The sequence below is a fragment of the Triturus cristatus genome, chromosome 3_2 (genome assembly GCF_964204655.1).
Source record: "Triturus cristatus chromosome 3_2, aTriCri1.1, whole genome shotgun sequence".
Lineage (NCBI taxonomy): Eukaryota > Metazoa > Chordata > Amphibia > Caudata > Salamandridae > Triturus > Triturus cristatus.
The window spans coordinates 835,477,312-835,493,916 of record NC_140584.1 but is presented as its reverse complement, the minus strand read 5'-3'; the positions used below and the strand labels follow the sequence as shown (position 1 = coordinate 835,493,916).

At 43.7% G+C, this 16,605-nt stretch overlaps 1 protein-coding gene and 1 long non-coding RNA gene across 3 annotated transcripts in view; one reads left to right on the top strand and one right to left on the bottom strand.

Moving 5' to 3' along the window:
* The window catches only part of DPH1 (diphthamide biosynthesis 1), a 1,777,158-nt gene extending 1,762,903 nt beyond the window's left edge, over positions 1 to 14,255 (bottom strand). Inside the window, exon 1 of one of the 2 annotated variants that reach the window (XM_085649080.1) lies at positions 14,119 to 14,255. In XM_085649080.1, coding sequence (XP_085505206.1) covers positions 14,119 to 14,155 — 37 coding nt within the window. In that variant the 5' untranslated portion in view covers positions 14,156 to 14,255. The remainder of the gene's footprint in view (positions 1 to 14,118) is intronic. The other variant, XM_085649081.1, reaches the window with a different exon arrangement.
* Positions 9,826 to 10,437, top strand: LOC146858260 (uncharacterized). The gene is made up of 2 exons (XR_014979669.1): positions 9,826 to 9,901; positions 10,211 to 10,437. It is a non-coding gene; the product is annotated as an uncharacterized LOC146858260 (long non-coding RNA).
* Positions 14,256 to 16,605: the final 2,350 nt, after the last annotated feature.

The following is a 16,605-nucleotide window of genomic DNA, read 5'->3' as shown; positions in this document are numbered from 1 at the left end:
CAGGCCCAACCCCCTGCAGCACAAACCCTTTGGCTGCCAGTTTGCAGTACCCCATTAAGGATCAGGGAAGGGCACTGCCTGCAGTTAAGTTAATATTTGTATGCATATGTTAATGCTGTTCAAACTTGTATTTATGGTTCATTAATTGAAAGCCTTTATTATTAGGGTGAGCGCTCTCAGTAAATGTAAGTTCTGACTGCACTACTGACAGTGGTTCCAGTATAAAAATGTGTACAAACGGTTTCAAAGTTTAGCAATATGAGGCTATGCATAATGCTCCCAGAATGCTCTCTGATTAGATGCAAATATTTGCAGACGCTTGAAAGCAAGATTATTGGTTCTTTGCTATCAATATAAAATGTTACTAAAAAATGAAAGTAGGAAACTTTTTTTTTTGCTAAACTGCTGTAAAATTTTAGGTACCCTTTCTTTGCAGCATCATTTAGTAAAATGTGTTGATGCATGCTAGTATTTCCCCAAAATATTCATATTAGAAAATCAGTGTAACCAGTTTCAATAAGATTTTGGGAAACCTAAAAATAAACAAGCATTGGCAAAGCCAATAGGTCTGAAATGGTGGTCAGATTTTTAGTTTTGGCAATGTGTGACTTATGTTGGCATGGTTTTTGTAAAACCTTATTGATGTGAGAGCTGCTGGACCCTCACCATTATAACAAACATTGGCAAAAGCAAAAATTGTTTCTGGTCTCAAAAAAGCACACACTGCCACATTAGTTACTGGCACTGAACAAAACTAATGTGTGTGCCGATATGCTCCTTGTGAAAGAGCAGAATGCTGTCACTCACTGTGAAGCCAGCCGATACAGAGAGAGAGAGCGAGAGAGAGAGAATTTTAATAAATACAAAAGGTCATGGTTAACGCCAGACCAAACTAGGGGCCCAATTATTAAAGAAAGTCTCAAAAGTGCACCCTTGGTATATGTCCTTGAATTAAGGGCAGCTATACGGCTTTCGTGAATTCACAAGAATTTACAGCAGTAGGGCAAGAGATAGTACTCCTAGAAAATATTTGTGAACTGCATTTTAGCACCTGTTTGCAAGTTTATTTTCCCTCTATCCACTTTTTTCCCATTTCTGGAAGAAGGTTTACTTCTGCCATTGTCAGGAGTAAATTTCCAACATTTCTCAGTATTGGAAAAGATTAGAGAAGAGTTGTTGAAAACCCTTAAAACAAGTTAGTAGGTTCGCACAGACTCAAAAGGATATTCCAACCCTTAAACTATTGTTTACCACTACCTTCGGTCGCAGTATGTAGATCTGCGGAAACGTAGCAACATAAAGGAATTGCTAGTATTCAAACACTACTGTGATATGTGCCCTGGCATAATCAGAGAGGCTATATAAGAGCTCTTATATAATGAGATTGCTGCCATAATTTGTCGCCGCACAACATGGCACCAATGGGACAAGTGGATTTTGTTACAGGACAAGTAGATTTATGAAGCAACCTGCCCCATGGACAAGTAGATATTTTAATAAATTCCACACCCCTGCACTTAAATTATGTCCCTGCTAAAGAATATTGCTAAGAGGCGATTAGGCTCAGTGAACTTATTTGGATGAACTCTGAACACCACGAATTCTCATAGTCTGACAAGCAAATTCACCAGACATTTTAAAATTAGATACTTTTTTTTAAAGGTGTGCAGGACATGCTAGGACCCCATGAGACGGTGGCAACAGAGCGTCACTTCGTCACTCACCTGTAACAGCTAACAGGGCTGGGCGAGCATTGAACATCAGCATTTCTGTTGTTTGCAGCTCCGTAGGTCTACACAAAAGTACTACAGTAGCAGTTCTATTATGTTTATAGCTCTATAGGTATATAATAAGTATTACAGTAGTCCTTCTGTTATGTTTATAGCTCTGTAGGTATACACAAAAGTACTACAGTAGCAATTCTACTATGTATATAGCTCTATAGGTATATAAACTAGCTGTGTTAATGTTATTGTTATAATTCTAAGCTAAACACATTGTTGATGTTCTCTGCCCCCGAAAAACCAGGTGTAAGAAAACAACTAAAGAATAAGAAAATAAATGAAAACACCAGTTAGATCACATGTGCAGCAAGGCACGAATTGAATATACATATTTGCATAATTCCATGAGCCGTTTGAAAAACGCCTGTGTTTAGGGGAAGCATGGGGTTCAATACATGGTCAGCAAATAAAAATGAAGTTCTTGTTGATTTCCGAGCAAGTATAATTTCGGGAACGTAAGGGGACAGGAGGTGGGGTTCGAATGGGAAGCAGCTGGAGATACTGAAAAGGGACACTCATAGTACCTTCACAATGAAAGGGAAAAGATCAAACACAGTAAACATCGGTTTCACATGTATGGTTCACAAGCTACTGAAAAATCCACAGATTGCCAAGAGAGCTTTTGAGCCAGAGCTGGACAAACCCCACAAGAAATATCCCAGTCAAGCATCATTTTTGCCTGCTCTCCAGAGACGTCTAAAACAAGGCTGAATCCTCCATGTAGTAATTGATCCCTAATTGGAAAGGAGGCAAGTCAGTTTTTTATTTACTGTTCGCATATAACGAGATAGTAAGCCCTTGTATTGAATAAAAAAAAAAGAGAATCTGTTTCCCAACCGTCTAGAGCCACCAGCTTCTAGCTTTTGAGCAGAGGTATGGTTATTGACATAGCCAGTAATTTTTAGTCAAGGCCGGCAAAAGAAATAGGGCAATCAGTTATAGCCAGTATTGCCTGCTTGTTAAAAAAAATGCCCGCAATATCAAACAGAAGGGAAACATCACTTTAAGGCTGATTAGAACAATGTAAACTATTGCTGCATTTTTATTAAGGCCAACGTATAACTGGCAAGTAAAAAAAATAATATACAGGGTATTTTAGAAGTCACAGTTCTAAAGTACTGGTGCCTGGCTCTTCCAGTCAGATTTTCAAAGCATTAACACAAGTGCTGTATTTCTCTGTGAGGAAGGAGTTAAATGGCCGCTAAATGCCCCAAGTATTTGTGGGCTGATATTGTTCGGAGAGCGGACTACGATGTGTGGTTTGAATGAACAACACGGCTTGTGAAAGGGGCGTGGCAAGTTTATTACTTTTATGTGACTGGTAGAGATGGCTCATTATAACAAGCAACGACGACGGGCCAAAGTACGAAAAGGAAAGAAATATCCTGAAACAAAGTTAGCTAACACATGCATACACATACTACCTTCTGTGTTTTTCGGAGGCTGAGATGGTGAAACATGAAAGCAAGCATTATTTAAAATGGTGCGCAGTCTCTAAATTTAAATAAATAAACTAAATAAAATCTGCCCCGACTTCAAAAGTACACACACTACCTTCTGGAGAAAATGCAAAAATTTGCTATTGGTTCAGTTTTATCCTACCTAGGAGTGCTTGTGGGCTGAGAAGCACCTTTGTTGAGACCCGCTTTGTCCGAGGATACTACTTGGCGCTCTGATAACATCAGAGCTTTACTAGAAAAAGCGATCGCTAATGTAAAAAAAAAAAAAACACACCCGCGAGTGGTGCGCGCGCCACTGCGAGCCATATGTATTTTCAATTATCGCGCCCGTGTCTGGGCACGATAATTGAAAACATATGGGCTTTGGTGCGCGAAACAGACACAAATAGGCCATGGGCGGAGCAATGCGCCCGCCTTTGACCTATCGCACACAACGCCCAATAGCGGAACCCAAAAGGAAAAGCGCACACACGAGTGTGTGCGATTCCAGGGTCCGTTTTCAAACCCCTGACGAAAGGGCTCTCGCATGTGCGAGCACTGCGGCGCAGTGCAACGCAGGGCGTGAGCCCTAAAAAAAGTAATTGTCACATAATCCATAGACTATCGATACCTAGTCGAATTTCATAAATTGAAAAAATGAATACTGTATCTATGAGATCTTACAAAAGCACAATCATCACTAAATAGGATTCGGGACATCGGGAATTGAAGTGCATAACATGTCACAACAAAGTTTAACACAATTCCACTGTACTTATCCTCACAAGCCACTGTATTGTCATTTACGTTAATCACCAAAGTGATGTCCTGCTCCATTGAAAGGGGCAACATAGCTGCACTCATCAAAACATGAGAGTGATCTCACGGGTGATACAAGCAATTAGACAGCAACAACCCTTTAAGTTTTCTAACTACAGATGTCTCACTGGAAAAGGCTCCACACAGTTAAGGAATGCTCCACAGCCCAACACATATTTGACCAGCAGAAAATGTTGAGCCAACGGACTACTAAAGGAGTTCTTAATCCAATCTAACTTGATTTGGTGCCAAAATCCTTCTCTCATCTTGGTGTATGTTTCTTGAAGATGTCTACAGGTTTTAACAGAGATGTATGAGGCCACAAATATAGGCACATCGTGGTAGATTCAATGGACCTTCAATTTAAAAATAAATCTTGTATGGCTTTCATAAAAGCTACATATTCTTCGAAGGTCTATGCCCTTACCAAATGTAGTAGTTGCCTTAAATAAGTTTAATTTTCAATTACTAGATTAATGGCAGAATTACTGTATTACTGGGAAGCCTAAACTAATTAAGATCAAATAATTCTCTATACTAGTGAATTTCCATTATTCAATATGCTTTCAGATTCCAGAGCCATAAATGCCAGAAGAATCAATTTCAATGATGGGGACTAAAACATGACCTACATAATTGGAGCTAAATTGCATAATGGCTACTCTTCAATGAGAGAACAACAGTGCATTCCTTTTGGGACGGGGATGTACCCTGCACCGTAAATAAGCACGCGCCCTTGACCGGATGCATGTGAAAATGGTATCCTGGATTTTTTTTTTGGTCCACTAGAGTCTAGCGTGTATACTGAGGCCCAGGCTTGTTCATGGTAATTCTAATGCCCACAACCAGCTCTATGAAGTGGAGGAGGCTTCAAGTGAACTTTTTTGATTAACATGGAACTACTGTCCTTGCCCTGGGTTGTTGACATGAAGCAATGGTGGCCACATATTCATACTTTTTATGGAATGAGAATTCGGAGCACAACTTTTTCTGTTTCAGGAGTAGCGCAGCCAACTTGCCCATGTGTGTAAGACTTTGCTTAGATGTGACACCCCGACCCTCGGTACGAAATACTGTGTCGCTGTGACGTGTGGGATCTATCATGGAGGGCCCCTGGTTTGTTTCAAGAGACACCAGGTTGCAATGGAATACTGTTACTCAGAGTGGAAAAGCACTGCATGCATTTTGTTGAAAGAGGACACCCAGACACTGTAGTGAGGAAGGACTACCATTAGACATTCTATGATGATCTTTCAGCATGAGAGTGCTGATTTGGCCTTACTGAACACTCTGCAATTGGAACGGAGTCAACAGCTTCTGTTGCTAATGGTGAAGAAGTTTACAGGCAGGGCCTGCCTTTTTTGCTGCCCCCAATTGCTACTTCAGGAAAGCTGATGACAGTCAGGTGCAATGTCTTTACATTTCATTGAACCCATGTTTTAAATACTCGTTTGTAGTCAGCATCATCACTCCCTGCCGTAAGAGCCATCACCTTGCATAAAGGCAGAGTATGTACTGCAGCCAGAAAATACCCCCCAAACTGGTTTCAGGACTTTAGACCGTGGATCAACATGTCCTGTCTGGAAAATAAGTAGGGATGTGGGAACGAAACCATACCACTTTGTTCCGTACCAAGTTCGTCTTGACCTAGTAAGAAAATGCTTTGTAGATTAATCAAAGAGCTGTTGTGATCAAAGGCTGGGTTTGCATGACAATCTCACATACAGAAGCAAGGGGACATCACTTGAAGCCTAGGCAATATGCTGGAGAAGCTGTATATGTGCCAAGTGCCTAGAGGCCTGCCTGCTCAGAGAGGAGAGTGCATGGCCTTGCAAGAGAGGCTGTCCAGCAGAAGTGCAGCCTGTTCTCAGTGTATGGAGCACCGAGAAGAAGCAGTCTTGTGTTGAGGAGTGTTACCAGCACCGATCACAGTTAAGCGGGCCAACGGCCTCTCTACCTGGTTCATGTGGCGACCAGCATGAAGTGGTATCAACCCTCTAAGTACCACAATGCTGTCCAGCATCGCTGCTACAACCCAAGTGACCTGATATGCTGATACCCAAAGTGCTATGGAAGACGCCATCATCATCGCTATAGCAGGGACCCCACCAAATGTCTGGAGGCGGCAACTGCAGAAAACAGGGGATTTCAGACAAAGGCTTGCCGTGCTGCTCACTACAGTGAGAAGTTCTGAGCTACAGGGTCATCACTAAAACCCTGCAACTGCTTAAGACACCCACCTGTGTGACTGCAAAGGGCACATGCAACAACCGCAATACTGTGGCACCTTTCTTACCGCCAGTAAACAAGGTAACGTGCTGCGAGAGAAGACCGTGTCTAGAGCTAAAACTGCATGTTGAGAGGAATAACAATTGTCAATAAGAAAGTTTTTGAAATATACAAACTGCACTGATGCATGGATCCCCGCATTAAGTGATTACTCGCATCAACAAAGTAGTGAATCTCACCCATGAGTTTTACTTTATGGGGAGTTCACAATAGTAATGTGAGAACAGCAGGCACAAAATTAGAACACGGTTGTGACACAGGAACCCTTGCCATAGTGCTAGGATACTGTGGGAACTATAGGAATTAATTCGAGCCAATAGTGTTGTAGACTCTATAGTTGAACCCCCATTACTATGTGTAGTATTTTGTTTTGCTGTGTTATTAAACGACTTCTCTTTTTCTAAGACAAGTACTGGGCTAGACTGTGCATTATTGTGTCTGTTGGGTTATTGTTGAGTGCGGAGTCTCTAATCCCCACACTACATCTAAGAAAAGCCTTTGACAACTCACCCATGCTTCTCTGAGAGTCAAGTGCAGAAAGGGTGCCCATGGCCCATTTTACAGAGCCTTGGCATGAAGGACCCCAGGATACCAGGGGCAAATGACACCAACGACAACGGTTGTGGCCTAGTAGCCCCAGTCTGTCCTGAGGCCCCAGCAAACAGGGTCTGCCAGCACCTTTTGATTTAGTTGGACTATTTAGCATCAATAGCCAATTGTTCACCTAGATAATCAAAATTCAAAGATCCTCAAACGGTGCAACCACGAAGAAGGTTCCTTAGATCTAAAGAGTTATAGGCCACATTGCAAAGCATTTGCCGTTTTGATGGTTATATTTCTGTCCTTACAAAAGATATTATAACACACTTCGAGCCAACACAGATTTTTAAAACTTCTGGAAGCCAGCTTGCAAGTGGGAATACTTCTGATTACTTAAAATCCTTTCTTTAAAAAACTTCTTCCTATAGGCGTTTTAGAAAGACTTTACAGGGCACACATAACACAGTAGCTTCCAGGACCATCACAACTTATTTTAAACAGCTCAGCATCCAACCAAATTCGGCACTGGAGCACTCTACACAACTGTGTCAGCAAGAAAAATCTACATTTCTGGATGTGCCGTCGTTGAAACTGAAAGTCTGGATGGTTTCTAGGTGCCGGGGTGCCATGTTCTGTGCTTTTTCCCCCTTTGATTTTGTTGTTTTTCCCTAATGAGATCAAATATCACGTGAGCTTACTGAGGTTTCCCATGTACCATAACCATGGAACTCTGAGGTCGAAAGGACACCAAAAGTGTACCTCTCTCTTATAGAGTGGCTACTGCCATCTCTGCGGAACTATGAGAGAATGATGGTGTCGGCAGAGTAATACTAGTAAAATGAAACTCGGGGAAGATGCCTACTGGTCTTATCTACGTAATCGGGGTCCTTTCTTAGGTCTCGCCTGAGCCAGCGCTTTAGCGCTGCTCTCGCGAGAGCTTTTGGAAACAGGGGGATTTGGAAGTGCAAACTAGTGCTTGCAGGCCTCCAAATACAGTGCATGTGCGCCGGGCGCGCGCACCATTTGGCAGCCTGCGTGATCATTTCGCGGCCGCTCTGATGTTCTCAGTGAGCCGCGCGGCCACTGAGAACATCAAAGCGGCCGCGAAATGATCACCATTTGCCACCCTGAATGTCTCCACCTCCCCCCCTTCCCCCTCTGTGTCTCTTCAGGAGCTGGAAAGGTCGGGCTTAAAGACTGCCTTTTTTAAAGCACCGTTCCTGAATGGAGGTACATAATATATTCTGCATAGTACAGCACAGAATAGCACCTCAGCACTATATTATTTTCTTTGGTGCGGCGTAAGAATTACTCAGATGTGGAGCTGCAAATGGATTGCCCCTTCAAAAACCTCAGCGAGAAGTGTAGCCCTTAAACCATTCTGCGCAAAGTCTGAAAACAAATCAGGAACTTCCACTTATTTCTTCCATGCTTCTCTCTCTATAGTTGCTGCTGCCACTAGTTGGACCTGCCTTTGAGCCCTCATTAATCCCTCCACTTTACTGTTGTTGACCTTCGCTGCTCACTGCTGCATCTAGGCACTTTCTTTAAGCCTCTCTCCAACTCCACTGTTGCCCCCCCACTCTACTGTTGCCCCCATGTCCTTTTTGGTGGGTCTGTTAGCTGCAGTTTCCTGCAAGCCCCTCATTTACCAAAGAGACAAATGCTGTGGAGCACTTTAAATATTTTTTTTATGTACTGCTCCAAGATGATCATCCTCCGTCTTGATAATGTGAATTAAAACAAACAACTGTTGCCTCCTTTACATATGCATGTGCGGTGCCTCTCGGCTGTTGTTGCTTCTTGATGCAGAAGTTGCTCATGCTTAATGGCGTCTGCGTGTCTTTGTAGCATTGCTTGGTTTGCTTTTTTGGATGAGCCGTACGGCATTCTCAGAAAGCTATTTTTTTTTTTTTTTTTTACCGAAGCTAAACAGCAATAGCGGCAATATCTCTGCATTGACAGACAGAATGTGCCAGTACTTTTTTTTCGTGGGGGGAGGCGGGGTGGCAGGATTATTTTTTTACGACGCGTGCTTACCTCGAGAGGGTGAAAAAGGAACTGGAATTAGTAACAAGCATTTGCAATGCATTAGGTCTCGCATTTACGCGAGTTTGAGCTATTGACATTGCAAATAACAATGCCTGTTGGCATTGTCATTTACAATGCCAATAGCTTTAACTCGTGTAACTGCGAGACCTATTGCATTGCAAATGCTTGTCTTCATTATGTCTGGGAATACAATACATGTATGTGTATGGTTGCAGGTGAATGCAAGGTCTTAAAGCATGCCTGATCAGTGGCGGGACCCACTGGATTCTATTATATATTGTTGTCTTTAAAATGGTGGCTGGCCTGGTGCAAAGGCAGCCCAGGTCTCTGCTGAACATCCCACTCTTGCCGCAGGTATCCACACTGCTAAAACATCTAGCCCATACTTATAGCTGAAACAAATTCCTTCTGGACCAACTGAAACCAGCCTAAGAAGCTCCTATTGAAAACAAACCTATTTTGTGCTTCTATAGGAACGAAGAGGACCCGAAGATTCAAAGGATGAGGTATGCCTGTCCCCTACGGTCAAACTTCGCAGGAGGGTGGAAGGGCTGCAAGATCTAGCAAATGGAGAGGGTTAGAGATAAGATGGTAGAATATGTTCAGAATTGCGGGTCTGCAGAAGAAATATACTTATACTGTGCATAGACACTGTCTAATGACTAAATGTAATGCTCTGATGTTGTTTTTTTAAATAAGGTGCCTGGGGAGCTTTTTAAGAGCAGGGAGTGGGTCAGTGGAAGTAGTAACAATCGACGATTTAGTTCAGCGGGGTATTGAGGGAAGAGCAACACTGCCCCATGGGAGTTGTAGTTGCATATGCCAGGTGAAGAACAGCTTGTTCGATATGATTGGCCTACGTGGAGGGGTGGAGTCACGTTATATAAGTAGAAAGGGAAACAGTAGGAACAAGTGGAATACTATTTTGAGCGAGGAAAGAATACGCGATGAAGGAGATTATTTTGTGACATGATGCAGGTATTGGGAATGTTTTCGGAGTTTGGTATAAGGGTATGGGATATCTTTCACCATAGTTCAACAGCATGAGGTGGGGAATGCTTAGCGAGGGTTCTGAATGAGAAAGTTAGGCTAAACACGGGAGGGTAATGGCGGTTGGGAGAGGTTGTTTTGGGCACTTTCAGCAGCTTATAAGAATGCATATAGAGGGAAAACGTCGAAAATAACAAACTTTGTTAAAAACACAATGGGAATAATTTGATGCACTTGATATATTGTCACATAGTGGTTTGAAAATAACAAACTAATGCTAATGTTTTAAACTTGTAGGGAACCCCTGACGAAGGACTATGAAAAAAAAGTCCGAAATGCATTGGGTAAAGAGACGAAGCACTGAGGATGTTTTATGTATCCCTCGTGCATCAGAAAAAGGCCTGGATGGGCATATCTGGTAGCACTAGAAGCTGTTGAATACATAAGGGCCTACATGTGACAGGATAAAGAGTGATGAATAATATGAATCTTTGGATCAAATGGAATAAAACGGTTGAAACATGGATGAATTTGCAGTTGTTGTTGATTAATCATTGAGCAAGCTGTGCATCCGGTGGTAGAGTGCAACCTTGCTCTAGCCTTCATTTTGTTTAATGTCAGCCGGGACACAATTTTCCTTTTACAAATCATTGCTCCAGGTGTCTAAATACAATTGGTACGTTGAAATAAACCAATAGAAATAACCCTGAGAATACATCAGTTTGTGACAGGAAAGCCTACGACAGGAAAATGGTGTCCATGACAACATGGAGTCATCTCTTAGCTGCATGTAAAGGACATCTAAAGTGCTAAATAAATACCAATAAAATACAATAATATAGAAATGTGTCCCCTTTCCCATGGGCGTATATTTTATTAGCACATTTTCCAGTGTGCATAGTGAATGATATTCTCGATTAGGTTTAAGATCCTATTAAAAATACTACATCAACCTGTTAGGCGGTTGAACGTGGTAGTTGGAAAGCCTTCGAGTAAGTTGGCTGTACAACAGCTTTACAGACAGAACGAAATTATCAGTTCCCACCTTGGCAGACTGGGTACTGCCTCAGTATGGTAATGTGTATAGCCCTTCCTAGAAATCATGGTCTTAGATCAGGTTTCAAGAAAATATACATTTCAGCCCCACTCAATAAATGTGAGCATCCAGTGTCTGTGTGTATCTGGAACAGATAATTAATTATGTGTGACTGATACGGACACCAGTTGGTAGGGACAGGCATACGCGTTGTTCAGACAAAAACAGGATGGTGGTGTGGAGAAAGAAGGCAATAAATATTCAATGTTTTGGGGTCCGCTTTTTTGATTTGAGAAATCCAGGATGGTTAGGAAATAACCACTCTCTCGCATCGAGCCTTTGAGAATGATGGAGCACAGCATGGCTGGTTAGGTAACTTGTGTGCCTGATCAGGGTATAAAGTTTGTCAATAGGCAAATAATAGTTTGATTCAAATAATTAATAGAGTTTGATTAGAATAAGTGTGACAATAACAAACACAAGATCGAACAAGATTCAGCACTACATACTACAGCCTGGCTGACTAGTTAGAACTCCTAACATCATTCCTGTACAACCAAAACAGGGCTCACGACTACTACACAGCTCTGTCCACAAGACAATCAGCAATGTCCCTCACTCTTTCAAATTCCAGTAACGAGCATGTTAGATCTTCAAGTATAGGCAGGGGGTAGTGGTGGAACAAGAGGTCGCACATCAGTAAAATAAGTTAATGTGGGCAACATGGTGCTGATTCGAGTTGTATGGAAAATAAATCTTGGTGCCATTCAAGGTAACAGAACACCCCACTACCTTGGGTGTGAGTGCACGATTATCTGAATCAAATCTTCATGCTATAACTTAATAAGATGATTGTAACCCGGCACTCCTAATATGTTCCGCTTCATTCTTAATTCAATTTTAAGAACAAATCCTGCACATATTTTTAAGAGCTCAAATCACAGGAGGCACTGATAGTTAGGTTGACCTGGAATTGTCTCAGAGTTAATTTATACGTTATTTAGTTAGTTCAGTGTTTTACATCTACAATGTTTCTGATATGGTACTTTGTTTACATGGGCTAGATATTCTTCAAGGTAAAATATTCATACATTGATTTAAGTGCTAATCAACAAGTTGTTATTCTGTTTTGTGGTGATGGTTCAATTCTTTGTAATGGAGAAACCAAAACAGCCTGGTGATGGAGAAACATAATTTCTGACATGTGTTTCGTTACATCTGTAACTTTTTCAAGGCTCATATAAGTAGAAACAATGGATTCGAGAATGCTGCAGACTCGACAGGTATAGTGTCGCCGCTGTGTCGTGGAGTATCAAAGTATCTTTGCTTCTTTGCGTTTGTGGTAACATAGGATATCTGTCAAAAATCTGCAGATGTAGTGGCCCAGTCTGAGAAAGAGGTGTGAGAGGCCACATGGTAGACAATTTCTTAAATCGAAGTTCTTGTCAAAGGTGGAGTAATAAATATTTAGGTAGCCGTAGGATCAAACAAATTGGCTTATCATGAGCTATGAAATACCCGTCCTGGTTTCTGTAAGCCGTTGATCAAAGCGAATGGCTAGTTATGGGCTGAAATATGCCCACATAAAAGTTTCTCTTTGAGAATTGTATTTCCAGAAAAGTAGAAAGCCGTGGGGCAAAGCGATCGGCTATTTGTGGGCTATCTGGGGATGATTCGTGCGCAATCTAAATTTAATAATAATAATAATAATAATAATAATATAGAATGCCCTTCCAAGTTTTGGTTAAGCATTATGGACTCTGGGTTGTAATATGCCCCTGTCAAAGCCGCCCACCACACTGCTTCTGCACTCCACTCCGGTCCGTTTAGTGAGCCTTGACTAGAACTTCGATTTAAGAAACTGTCTACCATGTGGCCTTTCACACTTCTTTCTCTGATTAGGCCCTAGCACTTATGATCAATGTAAGAATATTTTACCTTGAAGAATGTCTAGCCCATGTAAACAACGTGCCATATCAGAAATATTGTCGAGGTAAAACACTGTGAACTAACTAAATAACGTATAAATTATTAAATCTGAGACAATTCCAGTACAACCTAACTATTGGTGCCTCCTGTGATTTGAGCTCCTAAAAATTTCTGCAGGATTTGTGCTTTAAGTTGAATTAAGAATGAAGCAGTAAATATTAGGAGTGTTGGGGTACAATCATTTTATTAAGATCTTCAAGTATCACTTTTCTATTAGAACCAAAGGATTTTAAGTCACGGCAGGCCACACCTGTTGGCTTAAAAATCAGCACCGGCTTCAAACCACCCTTTCAACATAGACCACAATAAAACCAGTATGCAACATGGCAGACTGCACATACCATGATAGCTTTTGACGTCTCACAATGACAATAAGATATGGGATGGTAGTAGCACGGCCCATCCCTACAGACCTCAGATCCATAATCTATTTCTTCCTCCAAACCTAAGCCTGCACAAGAACATAAACTTTAAACAAGATATCTCAGAATAGCAAACCCAGTGCAGTAACCAGCTAAGTGGAGTGTGAAACAATAAAATACCATAAAGAGACCTGCAGGGTTGGTCAAGGCTGTCAGTTTACTGAAAACCATAAACTGCGTGCCTGTCTCTCACACTTTATCTATCACACTGCTAGGTGCTGCATCCAGTGATACGATATTCACACTTATGTGATCATCACGCACAATATAGAAACACTTCCCACAGAAGATCAAACCAAAGATCCACACACCCTACATAGAGTAGCAGCGTGTTATCCAAGTAGGAAAGCGCTTCAGAGCACCACGTAGGGGTAGTAAACCCTATATAAATGTTGCAATATGAAAGGCAGGGCTGAGGTCCCAACACGCTTAGGGTGAGCATATCACGGGTCCACACTTCAGATTCATTACATCAGTTCCTGCACACAATATAATATCGCTTTATTGGCTTCTGTGCGCATACATGTAGTGTGAAAGCTTAAGAGAATAAGGACATAGCACAGCAGCTTTCAGAATCTCACCACTAAAGGTACCAGCAGCAACAGGGCACAAAGGTACACTTTCCGTTAGTGTACAGGGCCACGGCACTGCCACACAAATAAACATTTGGGGTCAACATTAAAAGCAGTCGCATGCACTATATCGGGAAGTAGCACTAAACAGCCATGCCCTCCTCCACACCACTACTCTCCGCTCACCCCCTGCCCGCGGTACGGCTGCTTCTACTTCCGTCATCTTCGATGCACGTGTAGTCAGTCACAGTAGCCGCCAATCCGACCAGAGCTACAGCACGCTGGGAAGCTGGCGCAGGCAAGACTAATGGCTCCAACAGCCGCCGATCCGAAAAAACATGCACAGACCAACCTTTCAAGCTCGACGCCAACCACAAGCGCCGCCAAACGCAGACGTAATCAAGAGATTGCCGAGTCAAGGAGCAGCCTCAATGCAGTTAAAGCTAACAACAAGGGAGAGATGATTATGTCAGCTGTTAAGTCTATATTTCTAGTCATTTCGGCAGGTACATCATGATAGATTTTAGAGATCAGCCAGAGGAAAGGGACGGGCTTGTTCCGCACGATGGCGCCCACCACCCCGAATGTGCCCGCGCAAGGCATCCTTTCTTCTTTTCATTTTCACTTGCTGTCCTGTATTTTTAGCACTATGCTCAACTGTTATGCAGTGTTTTTTTCTGGGAAGAAAAAGTTGGATCGTGGCCAAAGAAGCATAACTTCTAGCTCTTTTTTAAGAGGCATTGTTGATGCAATCCCGAAGAAAAGAAGCACACATGATAAATAGACGATCTTTATCCCATCTCTCTTCGGGCGACTCTCCTTGGGGAATCTGAGGTGAGGCAGTCAACAGTCATAGTGCCAATATCGGCAACAGTTATCACAAAACACATAAGTACATAAATAAAACCCACGACACTGAATGTAAGTGGAGAAATATTGCTGCAGGTTTATTAGCATAAGCAATATTCAAACATGGTGGGTTATCTTACGGGCGATCCCAGGGCAGGCCAGCCCCTATGCCGCCTGCCCGTCTGATAAGCCTAGAGTCACCATGGCAACGCCAACTGGTGTATACCAAATGTTGGGAGGGTCCCCCCCTCCCATCCGTGGACCACCAGTCCACTTGCTTCACACGCCCCCCCGTGATGGGTGGGCGGAGCATACATGGCAGCCCCCGGTTGCTCAGACCCACAACCGCCTGTCGGATAGCGGGGCGCCGTCGGTCTTCCAGGGGACACGCTAAACATCCCTGGGTATCCTGGCTTAGCACCACGCGGTGCTGCTGCATGCTATACCCCTTGGTATGTGCAGACCCTGGATCGCCCTGTAACTCCTCCTGCAACACAAAGTGAAAATTGTTCACTTGGACTTACCGGGGATATCGCTGATTGCCGCTCCTGCTCCCTGACGCCGGACACCCCCTGTCACCGAAGCTCCGTCCCCCGCCGCCGCTTCCACCATCTGCGGCCGCGGAGTGGGGACGGGACTACATTCCCCAGAACCGGTTGCGGCAGGGGAGCCGCCCACGCAGTTTTCGCGCCAGGAGGCGCATATAACACCACCGCGACCCCGGCAGAGCGGGCTCCACTGTTCACTTGGACTTACCGGGGATATCGCTGATTGCCGCTCCTGCTCCCTGACGCCGGACACCCCGTGTCACCGAAGCTCCGTCCCCCGCCGCCGCTTCCACCATCTGCGGCCGCGGAGTGGGGACGGGACTACATTCCCCAGAACCGGTTGCGGCAGGGGAGCCGCCCACGCCGTTTTCGCGCCAGGAGGCGCATATAACACCACCGCGACCCCGGCAGAGCGGGCTCCACTGTTCACTTGGACTTACCGGGGATATCGCTGATTGCCGCTCCTGCTCCCTGACGCCGGACACCCCCTGTCACCGAAGCTCCGTCCCCCGCCGCCGCTTCCACCATCTGCGGCCGCGGAGTGGGGACGGGACTACATTCCCCAGAACCGGTTGCGGCAGGGGAGCCGCCCACGCAGTTTTCGCGCCAGGAGGCGCATATAACACCACCGCGACCCCCGCGACGCAGGACGTGCGCGGGCGACGCCGGGCTAAGCCCGGGCAAAGGGCGGGCCGTTGTGAGGCCGTTAGGAGGTCGTAGGCGGTCGGGTTGGGCCACCCCCCTTGATTGCGTAGTGGACACGCTCTTGCAAGTATTCCCTTTTAATGGACTCAGTCAGACATGAGCTTCTCCTGATTGTGTTAGAGTCGTGTGTTCATAGGTTATACATTTAAGTGTATTATTATTGGTTACTGTTCTGTCTTTAAAAATTCCTAACTTGTTGGTGTAAAAGTTTTAAATTTACTGCTATAGTGTACTAGTGTTAATCCTGTTTCCTTGGGATTATCTGTGATATCAACTACATTGTAATTGTCTATGACCTAATCAGTGCTTATGATGGCAAAGGCTAAAGTAACGATGGACAATTACTTGGTCAAAAGGGTCAGCATGATAAATAATGAAAGACGGAAGTCCCTTGGGAAGGTGACTCCGGAAGATAATCCAGAGTTATGTATAGATGATGGTGCCCACGGGTTAGCTATAGGGAACTTTTTAACCGAAGCAACCTTAGTGGGGAACTCATCTGATTGCATTGTGGACAATGAGGTTAATATTGTAAGCCAAGATATATCGGAGTACCAGAGCGAGCTTGAAG